Source organism: Pleurodeles waltl, chromosome 1_1 (assembly GCF_031143425.1).
Source record: "Pleurodeles waltl isolate 20211129_DDA chromosome 1_1, aPleWal1.hap1.20221129, whole genome shotgun sequence".
NCBI classification, from domain to species: domain Eukaryota; kingdom Metazoa; phylum Chordata; class Amphibia; order Caudata; family Salamandridae; genus Pleurodeles; species Pleurodeles waltl.
In genome coordinates, this window is record NC_090436.1 from 293,624,811 (window position 1) to 293,643,510 (window position 18,700).

The window sequence follows — 18,700 nt, forward strand, 5'->3', positions numbered from 1 at the left end:
AGGAGACCCTTTTTAGGGTTGAGCGCGCAAAGCGCTCTGTCGCTGATGTAATCTCTCTGTGGGTTTTTAATCACGCCCATCAGTTTGGTTGGTTCGTGGGCTTGCCTTTTAAAATTCGCTTGATTTCGTTAGTGAAAGGCATGCATACGTCATGCCTTTTCCGGTGTTTGGCCCTCCTTGAGCGCACCGGCCAACTACTGAAAACTTACGAGGCTCCATGTTTTCGGTATGGTTTCTAGACCACTTTTTCTCTTTATTACCTACACAGCGCAATCTCGCTGGGCAGTAATCGAGCGCTTTGCATGACATCGACCCTGTTACATGGATATTTTAACTTTTGCCGTTTACAAGGATAATTGCACTTTTGCTGATTTTGTGTGTCTACTTTGTGCTCATGGTGGCTGTCTGATTGCTTATGTGAAACTGTTTTTTTTTCTTTTCATTTTCAGTTTATGTGGCAAGAAAAGTTTGGCTAAGAGTTTACAATGCTAATAGCTGTAACTCAAGGGAACGCGAGACCCATTGCATTGTAATTGCTTGTTCAAGATGGAAGGAGTCATCAGCCGCCAGACAGGGCTGGCTTCGCCTTCTTGACCATTCCCACCCAGGGGTGTGGAATTTATTAAAATATCTACTTGTCCACGGGACAGGTTGCTTCTCAAATCTACTTGTCCTGTAAAAAGATCTACTTGTCCCTTCGGTGCCATGTAGTGTGGCGCCAAATTATGGCAGCAATCTCATTATGTAAGAGCTCTGATAATAGCCTCTCTGATTATGCCAGGGCTACTACCATAGTAGGGCTTGAATACTTGCAGTTTCAATCCCTACTGTAGCAATTTCCTTATTTTTCCACCTTTCTGCAGATCTGCATACTGGGGCTGGAGGAAGCAGTAAGCAATAGTTCCAGGGCTGGAATGCCTTTGAGTCTGCAAACCTACTAACCTGCATGTTTTAAAGATTTTCACCAGCTTCTCTCTAATATTTTCCCATAATAAGAAAGGTTGGACATTTACTCCTGACAATGGCAGAATTAGAACTTCTTCCAGGGTTGGGAAGAAAGTGGCTGGAGGGAAAATGAACTTGCAAATGCTCAATAGATTTTCACATGAGCAAATCTACACATGAGTATTTACCCATGCTAAAATACAGTTCACAAATATTTTATAGGGGTACGACATATACCATGGGTGCACTTTTGTGACTTTATTTAAGAATTTGGGGCCACATGTAGGTAGGTTCAGATTTGCGACCCGCAAATTGCGGGTCGCAGATCCGAATGTAGGATGGTGTCCCTGACACCATCTGTGATTCGCAAGGGCTTCGCAAATGCACACCTCATGAATAATCATGAGGTGGGTCGCAATTTGCGACCCCCTTGCGAATGGTGGCCTCATAGGGATGGGGGCCTGCTGGAGACAGCAGACCACCATGTCTGTGACTGCTTTTCAATAAAGCATTTTATTTTTATTTTTTGTAATGCAGACCGTTTTCCTTAAAGGAAAATGAGATGCATTACAAAAACGAAAAATGAAACGTTTTCGTTTAATTTTTTCAGAGCAGGCAGTGGTCCACAGGACCACTGCCTGCTCTAAAAAAATGTTTACAGTGACATTCACAATGGGGAAGGGGTCCCTTTTGTGAAAGTGTTAGCACCCATTTGAAATGGGTGCAAACTGCGATTGGTTTGCGCCCGCGTTTGCAAAACAATCCTACATTGCACTGTGAGTCGCAATTAGGAAGGGAACACCCCTTCCTAATTGCGAGTCACAAACCTGTTTTGCGATTCGGTAACCAGGTCACCGAATCGCAAAACTGGGTTTGTGCATCGCAATGTGCTTTTTGCACGTTGCAAACAGCGAAAGTCACTGTTTGCGACATGCAAAAAGCTACCTACATGTGGGTCTTGGTCCCTAATTAGGTCTGGTGTTAACAAAGACATTTTGTTTTTATTAAACTTCTATTTCTCTCTCTTTCGGCTGGCTTTACTGTGAGTGATCGCATTCTTCTCTTCCACAAGGAGCATATTGGCACACAAAGTAGTTTTGTTCAGTGTCAGGAACTACAGTGGCAATCAGTGACGTAACGAAACTGGAGGGTGACCCTTTGCAAAGAACATGGAGGAGCCACCTCTCCAGACTCACTCAGGGCAGGTGCTGTGCTGAAGGGGCCCCCTGGAGGGCGGCTGCGGGGCCTTTGTTATGCCACTGGTGGCAACGTGTGCTTTTAGAGTTCAAAAACGTTTTGGGTTTTTTTTGGCCAGCGTTTGTTACAATGTTGAGGGCCTGGTAGCTCCCACAACAATAAAGTGTTACAAAAGCCATGTCAAAACAAGACACACATTGATGAAACTAAAAGACTTATAAAAATATGGCAGATCAGTTGGCTTTGTCAGTGTTTGTTTATTTTCATGCTTCCCATAATCATGTTGAAAATGGTTACACTGATTTTCCATTAGAAATATTTTTGGGAAATACTAACATGCATCAAAACATTTTACTAAATGACACTTCATTTGCATCTAATCAGAGAGCATTCTGGGAGCATTATACTTGGCCTCATAGCCTAAACTTTTCAAACATGTGTATACACGTTTTATTTTTTTTTTGTACTGGAACCAACGTCATTAGTGAAGTTTGACCTTAAAACATTTATTTACAGCACTCACCCTAATAATGAAGGTTTTCAAATAATAAACCATAAATACAAGTTCGAACAGCATTATCTTTTGGAAACACATTACCTCAACTGCAGAGAGTTCCACTCTCTGTAAACAGGCAGCCAAAGGGTTTGTGCTGCAGAGGGTTGGGCCTACTTGTCCCAAGGACAAAGTAAACATAAAAACTTGTTGCCCTTGACCCCAAACAAGATGTCCCGGGCGTCGGGCGATAGGAATTCCACATCCCTGCCCCCTAGAAAGGGTCAAGACTGTTTTTTTCTACTAGTGTGGCTAAAGCCTAAGTGTCTGGGAGGGCCCTTGGGATGAATAGAAGTCCTTATTAACATCTTAAAATCAAAACAAGTAGTGTTAAAAGTGGCCTTTTCCGCCAACTGTTCTGTTCACTCACAGGTAACTAATCCCTGCTAAGTGGTCTACATTTAGCATCCTTTGAACTAACCTCGGCCCAGAGGCATGCCATTGTTCTCTGAGATAGAGGTGTTAACTCCTCCAGCCAAACATATGTTTTCTGTCTCTGAAAGTGTGCTAGGTGACAGGACTGGTTTTATGCCAGTTCTAGCTCAGGTAGCCTAATGTACATTTTTAGAAACTTACCTTTCAGCTTGAGTATTCACCATTAAGTCAGATTTTAAAACCTTAGCAGGAAATAACTCCTAAGCATTTTTCCGGCCCTTTCCTAAGCAGAGATGAGAAATAGAGATTTTAATCCCATCTAGGCCTATGAGAGAAACGTCTCGCCAGGCAAACTCTGAGACCACACTAATGCCAATATGTAGTAGGCCCTATTTGTATTTTGTAGCAGACTGCTCTGTTGACTTACAAAGCACACTTTTGACTTCTGAATATGTAAACAAAAATACTGCTGCTACATGGCAAGGCAGTTTTCCCTGTAGACTTCAAAGCATTAAAACTGCAGCCCAACCAGACCAGAGTGGTGCTCCTGGCAGATATTAATGTTAGCCACATAAGTGGGTTCTGTAAGTATACACTGCAGCCCACATAACAGTACTGTAATGAACAGTTCATGTTTTAAAGGGGGAACTGTTACCTTACCAGTACTAAACAGTAGTAAAGTGCCTGAGTACCATAGTGAGCAAAAAGTGGGTTCAGAAAAAGGTGAAAAATCTGGGGCGACCATGCAGAAAAATTTGAATTTACTACTTCAGAGCTCCACAGCAATTCCAGTTAATTGGCTTTAAAAGAGTTGGAGGGAATGTCATCGATTTGGCTCATTTGAGGGATGGATTGTGGGGGCATGCATTCGGTGAGCTGCCTTTTGTTCATGTACACCTTCTTTTTTTTTTTTTTTTCTTCTAGAATATTTGTATCCTATTTCTGACCTATCCTGAAGGAGCTCACACCAGACATAAATGAGTCAGCTATGATCAAAGCCTCTATCCCATGGAGATCGTGTTCTGCACACTCCAAAAGGAAATATTTTTATCCAGCCAATCGTTGTTAAATGTCCAACCCATATTTTTACATGCAGTATTGGGAGAATATAGTTTTCCTGCAACTGGATTGCAGGATTGAGAAGCCTGTATTTGTAAATGCCACTTAGTCTGGCTTCAAAAGTAGACCCCATTCCTGCTTGTCAATGATTTCCTCATATCATGGACTGAGGGTATTTCAGACTTGCTGTGTTTTAAGGTGCAAACACGTTTCACAGTGTCTGCTCTGCTCAGTGATTGACAACCGCTGTAATGCAAGGTTGGAGGCCCAGCATGCAGCCATGAATTCCCATAAGTCTCAAATGAGTCCATGTCTTCACCAGTCCCCAGAGAAGTAAGAATCATTGAGTTTTTGTTTGATGCCTAAGCTCGCCCCTGGAGACATGAGCTGAAAGAGACTGTTTAAAGTGCTATCAAAATGCTGAGCACTAGGACCTCTTCCATTCCAAGGGAGCCGCATCGCGAAGTGTGAATGCGCTTTCTTAAGTAGACCAGTATGTAAAGACCTGTTTGAAACCACAGGCTGCGTTACTAAGATTGTGTTCCCATCAGCCTCAAAATCTATTTAGTATTTTCACCCAAATAAACTTCTGAAACAGCAAATTACAGATGTACATCTTAAATGAAATGCTATGACAGTCTTCACGCTGCTAGAAAGATAGGTTACTTTCCATAATCGTGGAAAAGGGAAGTAAGAGACCGTTTCCACCTCCTTTCTCACAGGCAAGGACTGTAGAAGCTACCGGGGTGCAACGCTTCCCGGTTATGGCATTTTATAGATGTGCCTTGAGCACTGTTGCCCATCGTACATTTTATTTAAATGTCTTTTTTTTTTTTCTGGGAGAGGAAGACTAGTGATTTGTTGAACTTCCTACCTGTATGAGACTCATTAAATGCTTAAGATATGCTTGTTATTTTAATGTTGCTTTCGCACAACTTTTTTAATTCACTTTTAAACTAATATTCTGCGTACACCATAAACTAAAATCAAGTTAAGGAGAAATTACCCCCTTGAGGAGCCTTAGTTATCTCGTACTTTCACATGTTTAATATTCCTATTGACAGAGCTAACTTTAATAACAGAGAACAACTCACTACTGTGTCCGGCATGGAAGCAAACACATTTATGCAACACATCTGCAATATTACTTGTTTAAGTTTAATATTTGTTATACTTATATTGTGTTGGTAACTGAAATGTACATTTGCGTTAACTTTTATTCAAATGAAGACCCTGTGGTTAATAAAACAGCTTCCCACTAATTCTGGTTTAGGGCAGCATGCCTGAAGTTTTGACTGGTGCATTCGTGATATAAACAGTTTTGTTGCTGCTGTCAGCTCCGTTAATCGCTAGCTTGGTCAGTAAGAAAGCGGGTGCTTGTTTGCACAACAGTCGGTGCTGTTTGCACAATAGTGCTGTTTTCACAGAATCGGGGGCTGAACGTGCTTCACTTCTTGAGAGATGTTCCGTAAGAGATGTAGGACCAGTTAGTTCATGCTCAATTGATAGCCACAATCCTTACCTACTGAGTAGGAGTCTGAGACCCACAACCACACCACGCCTTTTGTTCTTTTATTCTCTCCTCTCAACACTGTTGTGTAGTAGAATTATTCTTGCGTTCTCTTTGGCTGTTTGCAGTATCGAGTGTGTATGTACGGCCCACTTCAGTGCTGCCGTTCACTTAATCACATCATGTCCCATCCCCCTTCAGCGTGTTTCACTTTGCCGGGTGTGTTGCGTTTGGTGTGCAGGAGCTCCGAGTGGCTTAGATGTACCCCCTCCTAAAATACATTCAGGTGGATTCATGGGGCACTCTTACGTCACATTTTCTGCTCATCGTCCATTCGATTTTCACGTATGAGTTATGCTTGATTACGACAGCAGTACGCATCTTATACAGACACTACACCCGCGGTCCGCTAGGTCAGACAGGACTCTGTTATAGATTTGCACACTGCACCATGAATAAATAAATGAATAAAACTGCTCCTGATCTCTCTGCGGACCGGCCAAAAGAAGACTTAGGCCAGGCCTGCTGTCTGCTACCACCTTCCATGTACATGCATGATGGTTAGCTCCTCCCCTTACTAAGGGCTCTCCTGATACACGTCCACCAAGCAATAGGTCACCCAAGCTCGGGTGCCTAGGGTATGCGATCTCCACCTAAGGAGCTTCAGTTCTTTGGTGGGAGGCTATTCATCCTTGGGTACACCGGCTCATTGCCCCTTTCCTCTCAGAAATGACAGGATAAAATAGAGCCTTTATTATTCTGCAGTTGTATTTGGTATAAAATGTAGGAAGGCTCAATTGTTTCAAAATTTTAGACTGTAATTAGATCAAGGGCAGGCTATCATGTTCAACCTTCCCTTCATTAACAGAATCTGGGTGAAGTGGCCAGTATTAATTGGAGTACCAAATTGGCGAAGTCGGCGGCTTATGCAAATTTCTACCGGTCGTGTTCAGTGAAGAAACTAAGGTAGTTTGATTACCCGGTATGAATAAATTGATCATTATTTTCAGAGGTAGTAATGGGGTAGTTAAAAAGCTGTTGAGCCACAAAAGACCAAACATATCCCCATCATCTACGCTGTTATGAAAGTGGTTCGACCAGGAACCCATTTTTACATTGTTAGTTACACTGTGGAATAGACTCCCTTTTTAGGTACTAGTTACAAGTCGGCCTGAGAATTTTGACCCCTATGTAAACCCCCGTTTATGCAGGGGGCTGAATTATCAGTAGTGCAAAGTTTATCAGGTGCAATAGTCTTCACGTCCAAACTTTTTCTGCAGTTCACATCAACAAGTGAACCTTGCTGAAATTCATCGGGGGAAATTGTGAGAAAATACAATAACATGCAGCATTTAGTGCAGGAAGCACCAAAATCCACATCCTGTGTCCCACTTTGAAGGGCTCAACTAATGGGTGGTAATGATTGCACCTGTTAAATTCTGGACCTTACGATGTTGAATTGAACAGGTACTATCATTATTGCATCTGTGGCTGGTGCGTTCGTAATTGAGGTCTAAAAGGTAGTTGCAGCATCCATCAAATTTCAGATGCAGGTTTAGTGATTGAGAGACATGGCACTGGAAATGTTTATTTTTTAGGCGTTTCCTTCCCTACCAGACGGCACAGGCTGTCTGGTTACCAAAAATAAACTATTGTCCATCTACAGTGGACTGAGAGCCTGCCCGTTATTTAAACTTGGTTTGACTTTATTGTCATTCTGGTTTGCTTCCTTTTGATTAGTTAGCTTGTGTGGGATTTCTTTCCTCTTGTGTTTGCCCCTCCCCTGGAGCACAGACTCATTACTTGTGTTCTTCCACTACTTACATTTCAGGCATTTCTTTTGTCCCGTTGGTAACGTACTGCAAGAGAGTGCATGTGTTTCCAGTTACATCCCTTGTTGATTTCTCCCTCACCCCCCATCTGCTGTACTCCATGTTGTTCTCCCACCTGTGTTTTTTCCCTGCCCCCTTTGTTTTGTTGTCACCCTCGTGTATTTCTCCTTACATCGCTTTCTCGCCATGTGCTTCTCCCTAGAGTACTGGTTCCCATGCCTGGTTGTTGCCTCCCACTTTCCCCGTTGCTTCCCCTGGCAGTTGTTACCCCTATGGCCCTCCCGCTCCCTCTCTGCTTACCCACCCACCCGCCCTCCCGCTCCCTCTCTGCTTACCCACCCACCCGCCCTCCCGCTCCCTCTCTGCTTACCCACCCACCCGCCCTCCCGCTCCCTCTCTGCTTAAATCCTGCTCTCCCACTTCGGGTTGCTTTGCCCCTCCCGCCCTCCCACTTCGGGTTGCTTTGCCCCTCCCGCCCTCCCACTTCGGGTTGCTTTGCCCCTCCCGCCCTCCCACTTCGGGTTGCTTTGCCCCTCCCGCCCTCCCACTTCGGGTTGCTTTGCCCCTCCCGCCCTCCCACTTCGGGTTGCTTTGCCCCTCCCGCCCTTCCACTTTGGGTTGCTTTGCCCCTCCCGGCATCCCACTTTGGGTTGTTTTCCCCTTCACGCCCTCCAGCTTCCGGTTGCCTACACCACTTAATGTTGCTTGCCCCCTCCCTGTTTCTTCCCCTCCTGCCCTCTCACTTCCGCCCTCCCACTTCTGCCCTCCTTCCCCAGCTGTCCTCCTTTCAGTCTCTCCTTCTCCACCTGCCAACCCACTCCAGCCCTCCTTCCCCACCCACCTAGTCCTGTCCTCCTTCCCCACCCACTCCCGCTATCTTTCCCTTCCTGTCTGCCCACCCACTCCCACCCTCCTTCCTCTGAATCCAGCCCTCCTTTTCCTCTGGCCACCCACCCCACTGTCTATCCCCTAACTGCCCTCCTACACCCACCAGCCTCGCCCTCTTTCCACACCCGATCCTTCAACTCCCGCCCCGTCCACTCCCACCAACCATGCCCTCCGTCCACTGTTGCCCTACTTCCACTTCTGCACTCTTTCGATCACCCACCCACTCCCACCTTCCTTTACTTCCCTTTCACCTTCCTTTACTTCCCTTTCCCTCCCACCTTCCTTTACTTCCCTTTCCCTCCCTTTCCCCGTTGCTGTCCCCTTCTGCCCTCCCTTTCCCCGTTGATGTCCCCTCCCGCCCTCCCTCCCCCCGTTGCTGTCCCCTCTCGCCCTCCCTCCCTTTCCCCGTTGCTGTCCCCTCCCGCCCTCCCTCCCTTTCCCCGTTGCTGTCCCCTCCCGCCCTCCCTCCCTTTCCCCGTTGCTGTCCCCCCTCCCTTTCCCTGTTGCTGTCCCCTCCCGCCCTCCCTTTCCCCGTTGCTGTCCCCTCCCGCCCTCCCTCCCCCCGTTGCTGTCCCCCCTCCCTTTCCCTGTTGCTGTCCCCTCCTGCCCTCCCTTTCCCCGTTGCTGTCCCCTCCCGCCTGCCCTCCCTTTCCCCGTTGCTGTCCCCTCCCGCCCGCCCTCCCTTTCCCCGTTCCTGTCCCCTCCCGCCCACCCTCCCTTTCCCCGTTGCTGTCCCCTCCCGCCCACCCTTCCTTTCCCCGTTGCTGTCCCCTCCCGCCCACCCTCCCTTTCCCCGTTGCTGTCCCCTCCCGCCCACCCTCCCTTTCCCCGTTGCTGTCCCCTCCCTCCCTCCCTTTCCCCATTGCTGTCCCCTCCCTCCCGCCCTCCCTTTCCCCGTTGCTGTCCCCGCCCGCCCTCCCTTTCCCCGTTGCTGTCCCCTCCCACTCCCCTGTTTCTGTCCCCTCCCGCCCTCCTACTCCCCATTTCTTCCCCTCCCACTATCTCTTCCCTCCCACTCCCCGTTTGTCCACTCCCCGTTTCTCTCCCCTCCCACTCCCCGTTTCTCTCCCCTCCTGCCCTCCCACTCACCGTTTCTCTCCCCTCCCGTTTCTGTCCATTCCGTTTCTCTCCCCTCCCGTTTCTGTCCATTCCGATTCTCTCCCCTCCCACTCCCCGTTTCTCTCCCCTCCTGCCCTCCCACTCCCCGTTTCTCTCCCCTCCTGCCCTCCCACTCCCCGTTTCTCTCCCCTCCCGCCCTCCCACTCCCCGTTTCTCTCACCTCCCACCCTCCCACGCCCCGTGTCTCTCCCCTCCCACGCCCCGTGTCTCTCCCCTCCAGCCCTCCCACGCCCCGTGTCTCTCCCCTCCCGCCCTCCCACGCCCCGTGTCTCTCCCCTCCCGCCCTCCCACGCCCCGTGTCTCTCCCCTCCCGCCCTCCCACGCCCCGTGTCTCTCCCCTCCCACCCTCCCACGCCCCGTGTCTCTCCCCTCCCACCCTCCCACGCCCCGTGTCTCTCCCCTCCCACCCTCCCACGCCCCGTGTCTCTCCCCTCCCACGCCCCGTGTCTCTCCCCTCCCACGCCCCGTGTCTCTCCCCTCCCACCCTCCCACGCCCCGTGTCTCTCCCCTCCCACCCTCCCACGCCCCGTGTCTCTCCCCTCCCACGCCCCGTGTCTCTCCCCTCCCACGCCCCGTGTCTCTCCCCTCCCACGCCCCGTGTCTCTCCCCTCCCACGCCCTGTGTCTCTCCCCTCCCACGCCCCGTGTCTTTCCCCTCCCACGCCCCGTGTCTTTCCCCTCCCACGCCCCGTGTCTTTCCCCTCCCACGCCCCGTGTCTTTCCCCTCCCACGCCCCGTGTCTTTCCCCTCCCACGCCCCGTGTCTTTCCCCTCCCACGCCCCGTGTCTTTCCCCTCCCACGCCCCGTGTCTCTCCCCTCCTGCCCTCCCACGCCCCGTGTCTCTCCCCTCCTGCCCTCCCACGCCCCGTGTCTCTCCCCTCCCGCCCTCCCACGCCCCGTGTCTCTCCCCTCCCACGCCCCGTGTCTCTCCCCTCCCGCGCCCCGTGTCTCTCCCCTCCCGCGCCCCGTGTCTCTCCCCTCCCGCGCCCCGTGTCTCTCCCCTCCCGCGCCCCGTGTCTCTCCCCTCCCACGCCCCGTGTCTCTCCCCTCCCACCCTCCCACGCCCCGTGTCTCTCCCCTCCCACGCCCCGTGTCTCTCCCCTCCCACCCTCCCACGCCCCGTGTCTCTCCCCTCCCACGCCCCGTGTCTCTCCCCTCCCACGCCCCGTGTCTCTCCCCTCCCACGCCCGTGTCTCTCCCCTCCCACGCCCCGTGTCTCTCCCCTCCCACGCCCCGTGTCTCTCCTCTCCCGCGCCCCGTGTCTCTCCTCTCCCGCGCCCCGTGTCTCTCCTCTCCCGCGCCCCGTGTCTCTCCTCTCCCGCGCCCCGTGTCTTTCCCCTCCCGCGCCCCGTGTCTTTCCCCTCCCGCGCCCCGTGTCTCTCCCCTCCCGCGCCCCGTGTCTCTCCCCTCCCGCGCCCCGTGTCTCTCCCCTCCCGCGCCCCGTGTCTCTCCCCTCCCGCGCCCCGTGTCTCTCCCCTCCCGCGCCCCGTGTCTCTCCCCTCCCGCGCCCCGTGTCTCTCCCCTCCCGCGCCCCGTCTCTCTCCCCTCCCGCGCCCCGTGTCTCTCCCCTCCCGCGCCCCGTGTCTCTCCCCTCCCGCGCCCCGTGTCTCTCCCCTCCCGCGCCCCGTGTCTCTCCCCTCCCGCGCCCCGTGTCTCTCCCCTCCCGCGCCCCGTGTCTCTCCCCTCCCGCGCCCCGTGTCTCTCCCCTCCCGCCCTCCCGCGCCCGTGTCTCTCCCCTCCCGCCCTCCCGCGCCCGTCTCTCCCCTCCCACCCTCCCACGCCCGTGTCTCTCCCCTCCCATGCCTCTCCCCTCCCACGTCCCGTGTCTCTCCCCTCCCACCCTCCCCCACCCTCCCCTGCCCCGTGCCTGCCCCCTCCCCGTGTCTGTCCCCTCCCTCCTCTCCCAGTGTCTGTCCCTTCCCTCCCTCCTCTCCCCGTGTCTGTCCCCTCCCTCCCCTCCTCGTGTCTGTCCCCTCCCCGTGTGTGTCCCCTCCCTCCCCTCCCTCCTCTCCCTCCCTGTGTCTGTCCCCTCGTCCCCTCCCTCCCTTTCCCTGTTGCTGTCCCCTCCCTCCCTTTCCCTGTTGCTGTCCCCTCCCGCCCTCCCTCCCTTTCCCTGTTGCTGTCCCCTCCCGCCCTCCCTCCCTTTCCCTGTTGCTGTCCCCTCCCGCCCTCCCTCCCTTTCCCTGTTGCTGTCCCCTCCCGCCCTCCCTCCCTTTCCCTGTTGCTGTCCCCTCCCGCCCTCCCTCCCTTTCCCTGTTGCTGTCCCCTCCCGCCCTCCCTCCCTTTCCCTGTTGCTGTCCGCTCCCGCCCGCCCGCCCTCCCTTTCCCTGTTGCTGTCCCCTCCCGCCCTCCCTCCCTTTCCCTGTTGCTGTCCCCTCCCGCCCTCCCTCCCTTTCCCTGTTGCTGTCCCCTCCCGCCCTCCCTCCCTTTCCCTGTTGCTGTCCCCTCCCACCCGCCCTCCCTTTCCCCGTTGCTGTCCCCTCCCGCCTGCCCTCCCTTTCCCCGTTGCTGTCCCCTCCCGCCTGCCCTCCCTTTCCCCGTTGCTGTCCCCTCCCGCCCGCCCTCCCTTTCCCCGTTGCTGTCCCCTCCCGCCCGCCCTCCCTTTCCCCGTTGCTGTCCCCTCCCGCCCGCCCTCCCTCTCCCCGTTGCTGTCCCCTCCCGCCCGCCCGCCCTCTCCCCGTTGCTGTCCCCTCCCGCCCGCACTCTCCCCGTTGCTGTCCCCTCCCGCCCGCCCTCTCCCCGTTGCTGTCCCCTCCCGCCCGCCCTCTCCCCGTTGCTGTCCCCTCCCGCCCGCCCTCCCTTTCCCCGTTGCTGTCCCCTCCCTCCCGCCCTCCCTTTCCCCGTTGCTGTCCCCGCCCTCCCTTTCCCCGTTGCTGTCCCCTCCCTCCCGCCCTCCCTTTCCCCGTTGCTGTCCCCTCCCTCCTTCCCCTCGACGTGTCTGTCCCCTACCCTCCCACGCCCCGTGTCTGTCCCCTCCCGCCCTCCCGTGTCTGTCTCCTCCTGCCCTCTTTCCCGTGTCTGTCTCCTCTCCCACGCCCCGTGCCTGCCTCCCCTCCCACGCCCCGTGCCTGCCTGTCTCCCCTCCCACGCCCTGTGCCTGCCTGTTTCCCCTCCCACGCCCCGTGCCTGCCTGTCTCCCCTCCCACGCCCCGTGCCTGCCTGTCTCCCCTCCCACTCCCCGTGCCTGCCTGTCTCCCCTCCCACGCCCCGTGCCTGCCTGTCTCCCCTCCCACGCCCCGTGCCTGCCTGTCTCCCCTCCCACGCCCCGTGCCTGCCTGTCTCCCCTCCCACGCCCCGTGCCTGCCTGTCTCCCCTCCCACGCCCCGTGCCTGCCTGTCTCCCCTCCCACGCCCCGTGCCTGCCTGTCTCCCCTCCCACGCCCCGTGCCTGCCTGTCTCCCCTCCCACGCCCCGTGCCTGCCTGTCTCCCCTCCCACGCCCCGTGCCTGCCTGTCTCCCCTCCCACGCCCCGTGCCTGCCTGTCTCCCCTCCTACGCCCCGTGCCTGCCTGTTTCCCCTCTCACGCTTCGTGCCCGACTCCCCTTCCATGCCCCGTGCCTGTCTCCCCTCCCACGCCCCATTGCTGTCACTCTGCCCACTCACCCCCGTTACTGTCACCGCTCCCACATTCCCACTCTTGTCAATCTCTCATTACTATCAGCCCTTCCGCTCTCCCACTCCTCTGTGCTGGCACCTCTCCCATCAACCCTCCTGTCTTCCCTCTCCCCATTGCTTTCAACACTCCCTCCCACTCCCCGTTGTTCTCAACCCTACTGACTTCCACTCCCCTTTGCTGTCAACCCTCCCACTCCCTGCTACTGTCAACCTTCCCACCCTCCCACTTCCCGTTGCTGTCAGCTCTCCCACTTGCTGTGAACCCTCCTGCTCTCCCACTCCCTGGTGCTGTCAACTCTCCTGCCCTCCCACCCCCCGTTGCTCTCAGCCGTCCCGCTTACCCTTGCTGTCAGCTGTTCCGCTTCTCTTCTGTCAGTCCTGCAACCAATGACCAAGCAGTGTTTGCTGTGCAGGAAAAAGCCCATCCCACCTGGGGTTCAGTACATGTTATTACTTCACCTGAACTTGCGTCTTGCATACTCCTAAAGAGAATTCCATTCAGCCAGCTGTTTTTCCTAAAAAGTTACCCGAAGTATAATACATTCATGCCCTGTTGTTCTAATGACATTGGGTACACGCGCTTACTATGGATGCATTAGTTTACAGTTTTATGTACCGTTATTTCCATTTACCGTTTTCTTTCTCCTTTTATTTGGGTATTTTTCATTTTTTTACATTTTGAAATCTGCTTCTGCTTGTCACAAACACTACCAGTCTGACACCTCACAGATGTGAGGTTGCAGTATGTTAAGGCGTGGCTTACACTGTTTTCCCTCGGATGCTCTGTTTATTCACTCTCCTGAACCACTCATCCATATTTGAGTGCACAGCACAGGATTTTTTTTTCTTGTCATTTTCAGAGATAGTGCGTGTGTTCGATGTATCCTTTCATGTATTCTTCACATATCACAGAGCACCACTTCCTCTGCACTTACAGTTATTGTTTATAGGACAATCATTGATCAAAATAGAACAAATTGAGATTATGCATACCGCTATAATGTAATATGTGCGGTTATCAAGAGTTCGCCCCAGGTCGCCTCATGCCATCATCCCTGGTAGGTATGTGATGTCATATAATTAGTTCTAAGGAATAAATCACTGCTATTGGACAGGCACTGGTAGCTTCATGGTTATGCTGGTGATCTTAATAAAAGAGCAAGATCTGAATTATTTTGAAGGTGTGTCGCTCACTTCACTTTACCCACTAGACTGGTTACCCATGCACCGTTTTTTGACTTTACTGTACTCTTATAATGTTTCGAATATGACTGCTCATACACAGCGATAGCACGTTTGCACCCTGAAGTTGTAATTGTGTGATGCATTGCACTGATTCGTAGGGAACCATTATGTCCTCTAGGTATTGGCTTTAAAGGTTAGTCCTGTTTCCTTCTCCTTCATTGGGGGTGGGGTCTCTTTTTTTTGCTCCTATCAGAACAGTGGGAAGAGTTTGGTTTAAAGCTGGTGGTATAGTCTCAGAAAACAAACACATCGTCTTTTATTGAGGTGGGCACATCTCAGTTGTATGCGATGACATGGAATGAAGAGGTGATACTACTTCTTACATCTCTGGTTATGTAAGCATTGTCCATGGTCATTAAAACGAAAGACACCTCAGCCAACAGCTTTCTTTACATTTCTCCCCTGTTGACTTGTTTACAGAGATTTTCCTTCATACGTTGTAGTCGGGTCAGTGCACTATTTTCTCTTAGACTCCCTTTCTCAGTTAACTAAATTATAATCACACCCTTAAACACTCCTTCCACTGTACCAAAGCAAAACCTAGAAAGATGGCCTTGATATTTTCTCTGGAAAAGTTTAGTTTGTCTACATAGGGGGCATTTTTATTGTTCAGATGTGCAGGCAAGTATGTGAGGCAAAAAGAAATTAAGTGCGACTCCCAAGAACTTGATCAAGCGTATATACACAAAACAAGACTGAATTGTATTTATATAGCGCTTACTACCCCGGATGAGGCGTCAAAGCGCTTTTCGGCAATTAGCATGTTACTCCAGAACCCAAAAGGATTAGTGGCGGATTTGTATAGGGAAATATGAGTGCGGCATTAGTTTAGGAAGGTACGAGTTAATTTGAGGAGAAGATATGTGAGTCTGTTAGTTGATTTGAATAGAATAATGGAGGAATACAAGAGAGAAGAATCCAGAAGTGTTAATTGGGAGATTATAGTCATAAGATGAGGTTTGGGATGAGTGAAGGAAAGGTGGAGGATGTAAGAGTCTGTAGAAAGGGATTAGGGAGATCATAGTAGTTAATTGGGGGTTGGGATGAGTCAAAGGAGAGATAAATGAGGGAGAATTTAGTAGGATTGTTCGGGAGATCATAGTCGTAAACTGAGGTTTGGGGTGAGCCAGGAGGGGTAGAGGAGAGAAGGGTTATTTTGGAGATCATAGTAGTAGAATGGGTTTGGGATGAGTTAGAGTGGAGATAGAGGATAGATTGATAGAGGCGTAGGGTGATGGTCAGACAGAGTAAAGGTTTCGAGAATAATTGTTTTCTCTTTTACAGTAGGATTAGAGTAGTAAACATATTGATACATGATTACATAATCAAGGGAATAAATCTGTAAGGAATATAATATATTGAGATTTAAAGTTGTATCGTATAAACGCAGGCTTTCAATACTTATAGTATTTGAAGTTTATTTGTGTAATTTTATAATGGTATTTTCTTTCCTCAATATTGCAATAGTGAAATGCTTTAGATAGTTAAGACAATATTTATCTATTGCGATAAAAGGAAAAAACACTTATAAGATCAAGCAACTTATTTAGAAACTATGCAATGACCTATGAACATGTGAAGTGTATAATTATGTATTTATATATATATATATATATATATATATATATATATATATACACATACAAATGCATACGTACATTTAATTGAAGTAAAATATGCATTTGTTAAACAGGCCTAAAGAGTATGTATATATGTTTTAAAATAGTTATTATACATATTTGTACAAAGAAATACACATCTAGATATACACAATCAAATTCTAACATATTTAGGTATGGGACTACACAGTCCATTGCTTTTTGAGTATGGTGGTTATGTAGGAAAAAGCAAACTCTTTAGTAGTCTTCTGAAGGTAAGATAGTTAACCGTGGATCTTATATTTGGGGGTAATGAATTCCATAGTTTGGCCCTCTTCCTGTTATCCTAAGGAGCCCAGTGCTTGTTTTTATATCGCAGATGCTTGCTGTTTGTAGTTTACATGAGAAGGCTTCTTCCTGCCCTTACAGGATTTTCTCCCAGGCAGTTTTCACTTGTATTATTGGTAGGGAATAACAATTCACAGTGAAAAGGAGACTTACTTGTTGCTTTTGCTCTGACTAGGACACCAGCGTGGAATAGATCTGGTCAAAAGGAGAAAGGTTCCTGAATTCCACAGAAGGTTGAGAAAACTAAAAACAATCTTGAAGCTAGCTCCCTGCACGCATCCCTACTAAGTGTACTAGATTCAGTGTTCTTCTCTACTTTTTATGAGATACCCTGATCCAACTTCCCTGTTACCAGGTTCATGCTCCTCATACATACATACATACTACGTAAACAATATGAAGAGTTCCCATGAGTTCATACACACATATGACAGATTAATGTGTTTACAAGAACTGCTGTGATGACCTATGTGATGCTGGCTTCTGGTGCATTTTCAGATGCTAGAGACTATTTTGTTTGTTTCAGTACCGGGTCCCAGCTCTGTGTACTGCTTGCAGTAACGCAATGCCCTAAGAATATGTGCTGGCGCGTTGAAGCTTTGTGTAATCAGTCACTTGAAATAGTTCTAATGAGGGAGCACAGCCTCTCCCAAGGCAGCAGTTCTACAAAGGACACGCGTAGTTCACACCTTAAGCACTTGTCCGTACATACCTAGGAGCAGTGCTTAATTTGTGCTTGTTGTTTCCGGTGCTGAGCACCAGCACTTATTTTTCAGGGCCGGTGCTTATTCTTCTGCTCCAAGCATTTGCTGAGAGCAAAAGACACCTATGGGAAAGACGGAGGAAGAGAAAAACGAAAAAGCGTCACAAAGGGAGAAAGCAGAAAGCTGCTAGAGTGCGCTGAAGGGGCAGTGAGTGGCTTTAAATAGATTGAAGAGGCCCGAGATGGCTTCAGGATTATGCTGACTCAGTATTCCGTGCTCGCACATTTAAATGCAGCAGCCGCGTGTTTCAGAGGAGGGCTTTGAGCACTGGCACGTTTTAATTTACAAATTAAGCACTGCCTAGGAGACGGGTCTACTTCGGACCTTTGTGTTTTACAGCGCTGTGCATCACTGTACTGCCATTTCTCACTGCTCTCTCTGTGTTTTCACTCCCAATGCAGGAGCTCTTACCAAAGTGAAGGAGAGCAAGAAACACGTAGAAGAAGGCAAGATGGAACCGTCCAAGGCGGAGGGCATCCACGACCGCTGTAATATTATTTCTTTTGCCACTTTAGCAGAAATTCAGCATTTCCACAAAATCCGAGTGAGGGACTTTCGATCCCAGATGCAGCATTTCTTACAGCAGCAGATTGCCTTTTTCCAAAAAGTGACACAAAAGTTGGATGAAGCGCTTCATAAGTACGATAGTGTTTAGACCCTACGCTCCCAGCATCCTCTTGAACCAGAGGGTACAACTCGCTCGAGCGGCTACATTCGAACTATTGCCAACAGTTGGCTGTTTTACAAGGACGAGCAGTTCTGCTCCGATCTATTCCACAGTCCTACCTGACCCCCGATGCGGGGAAAGCTTTTAACGTTACCATAGAGTACCACAGATTGTAACTAAGTTATACTATGTATGCCTACACTACCATTGTAACTGGGATTTTTAATAATGAGTATACAAGTTGCCTTAATTCTTTTGAAAGTATGCTTTTTAGTGCATACTTAAAAAGTAGATGGTGAGATAAAAGCCTGCTTCAGATGCCTTTTTACTCCGGTATTTGGATTATCCAAACTTCCTCTGTTTACAGGGTCCTACGTGAGCAGCTATTCAACTTGGTGCCTTTGAACTTGTTTTCCATTTTCTAGCAAGCCGCTCTCTTATAGTACATGAAATACCTGCACAGACTGATCACGAGCCTTCCTGCTGGTTCTACAAAGCACACATCTTGTTGGCTGGAAAAGAGGGATCCTGCAGGCAGTAGATTCAAAATGCAAAGGAGGACGATATGGAGGAAGGTAAACCACGCTTGATAACTGTAATGATGAAAAGAACAGTGTGTAATGGACACTCGCAGAGGATGTCATCTGACAAAGCCTACCTTACACGGGGGGTAGATATTTAAGAGGATGAATCTAATAAAAATGGTCTTTCAGTTATCAATGAATTCTCAGTTACTGAAGGGGTATCTCCATCGGTGGGTTTGATTAACTGGTAATTTAAAGATGAATTTGTTAAAAAGTGGACGTACCACTGTGACTTACTAATTCACACAACATTCTTTTCAGGAATGGCCCAAACAGCTGGTGATTCGTGTTTAAGAAGCCCACACGTGAACTAATTAAAAAGGCAGACGATTGTCTGCCTCTTCTTCAGTTACATATTTGTCAATAGAAGGATTTAAGGAATGTCACTGTGAAAGTACATGCG

At 50.2% G+C, this 18,700-nt stretch overlaps 1 protein-coding gene across 1 annotated transcript in view; it reads left to right on the forward strand.

Annotated features, from left to right (window-relative positions):
* The window catches only part of SNX18 (sorting nexin 18), a 78,776-nt gene extending 60,347 nt beyond the window's left edge, over positions 1 to 18,429 (forward strand). Inside the window, exon 2 of the mRNA XM_069221937.1 lies at positions 17,448 to 18,429. Within this exon, the coding sequence (XP_069078038.1) occupies positions 17,448 to 17,701 (254 nt within the window). The 3' untranslated portion in view covers positions 17,702 to 18,429. The remainder of the gene's footprint in view (positions 1 to 17,447) is intronic.
* The last annotated feature ends 271 nt before the right edge of the window (positions 18,430 to 18,700 follow it).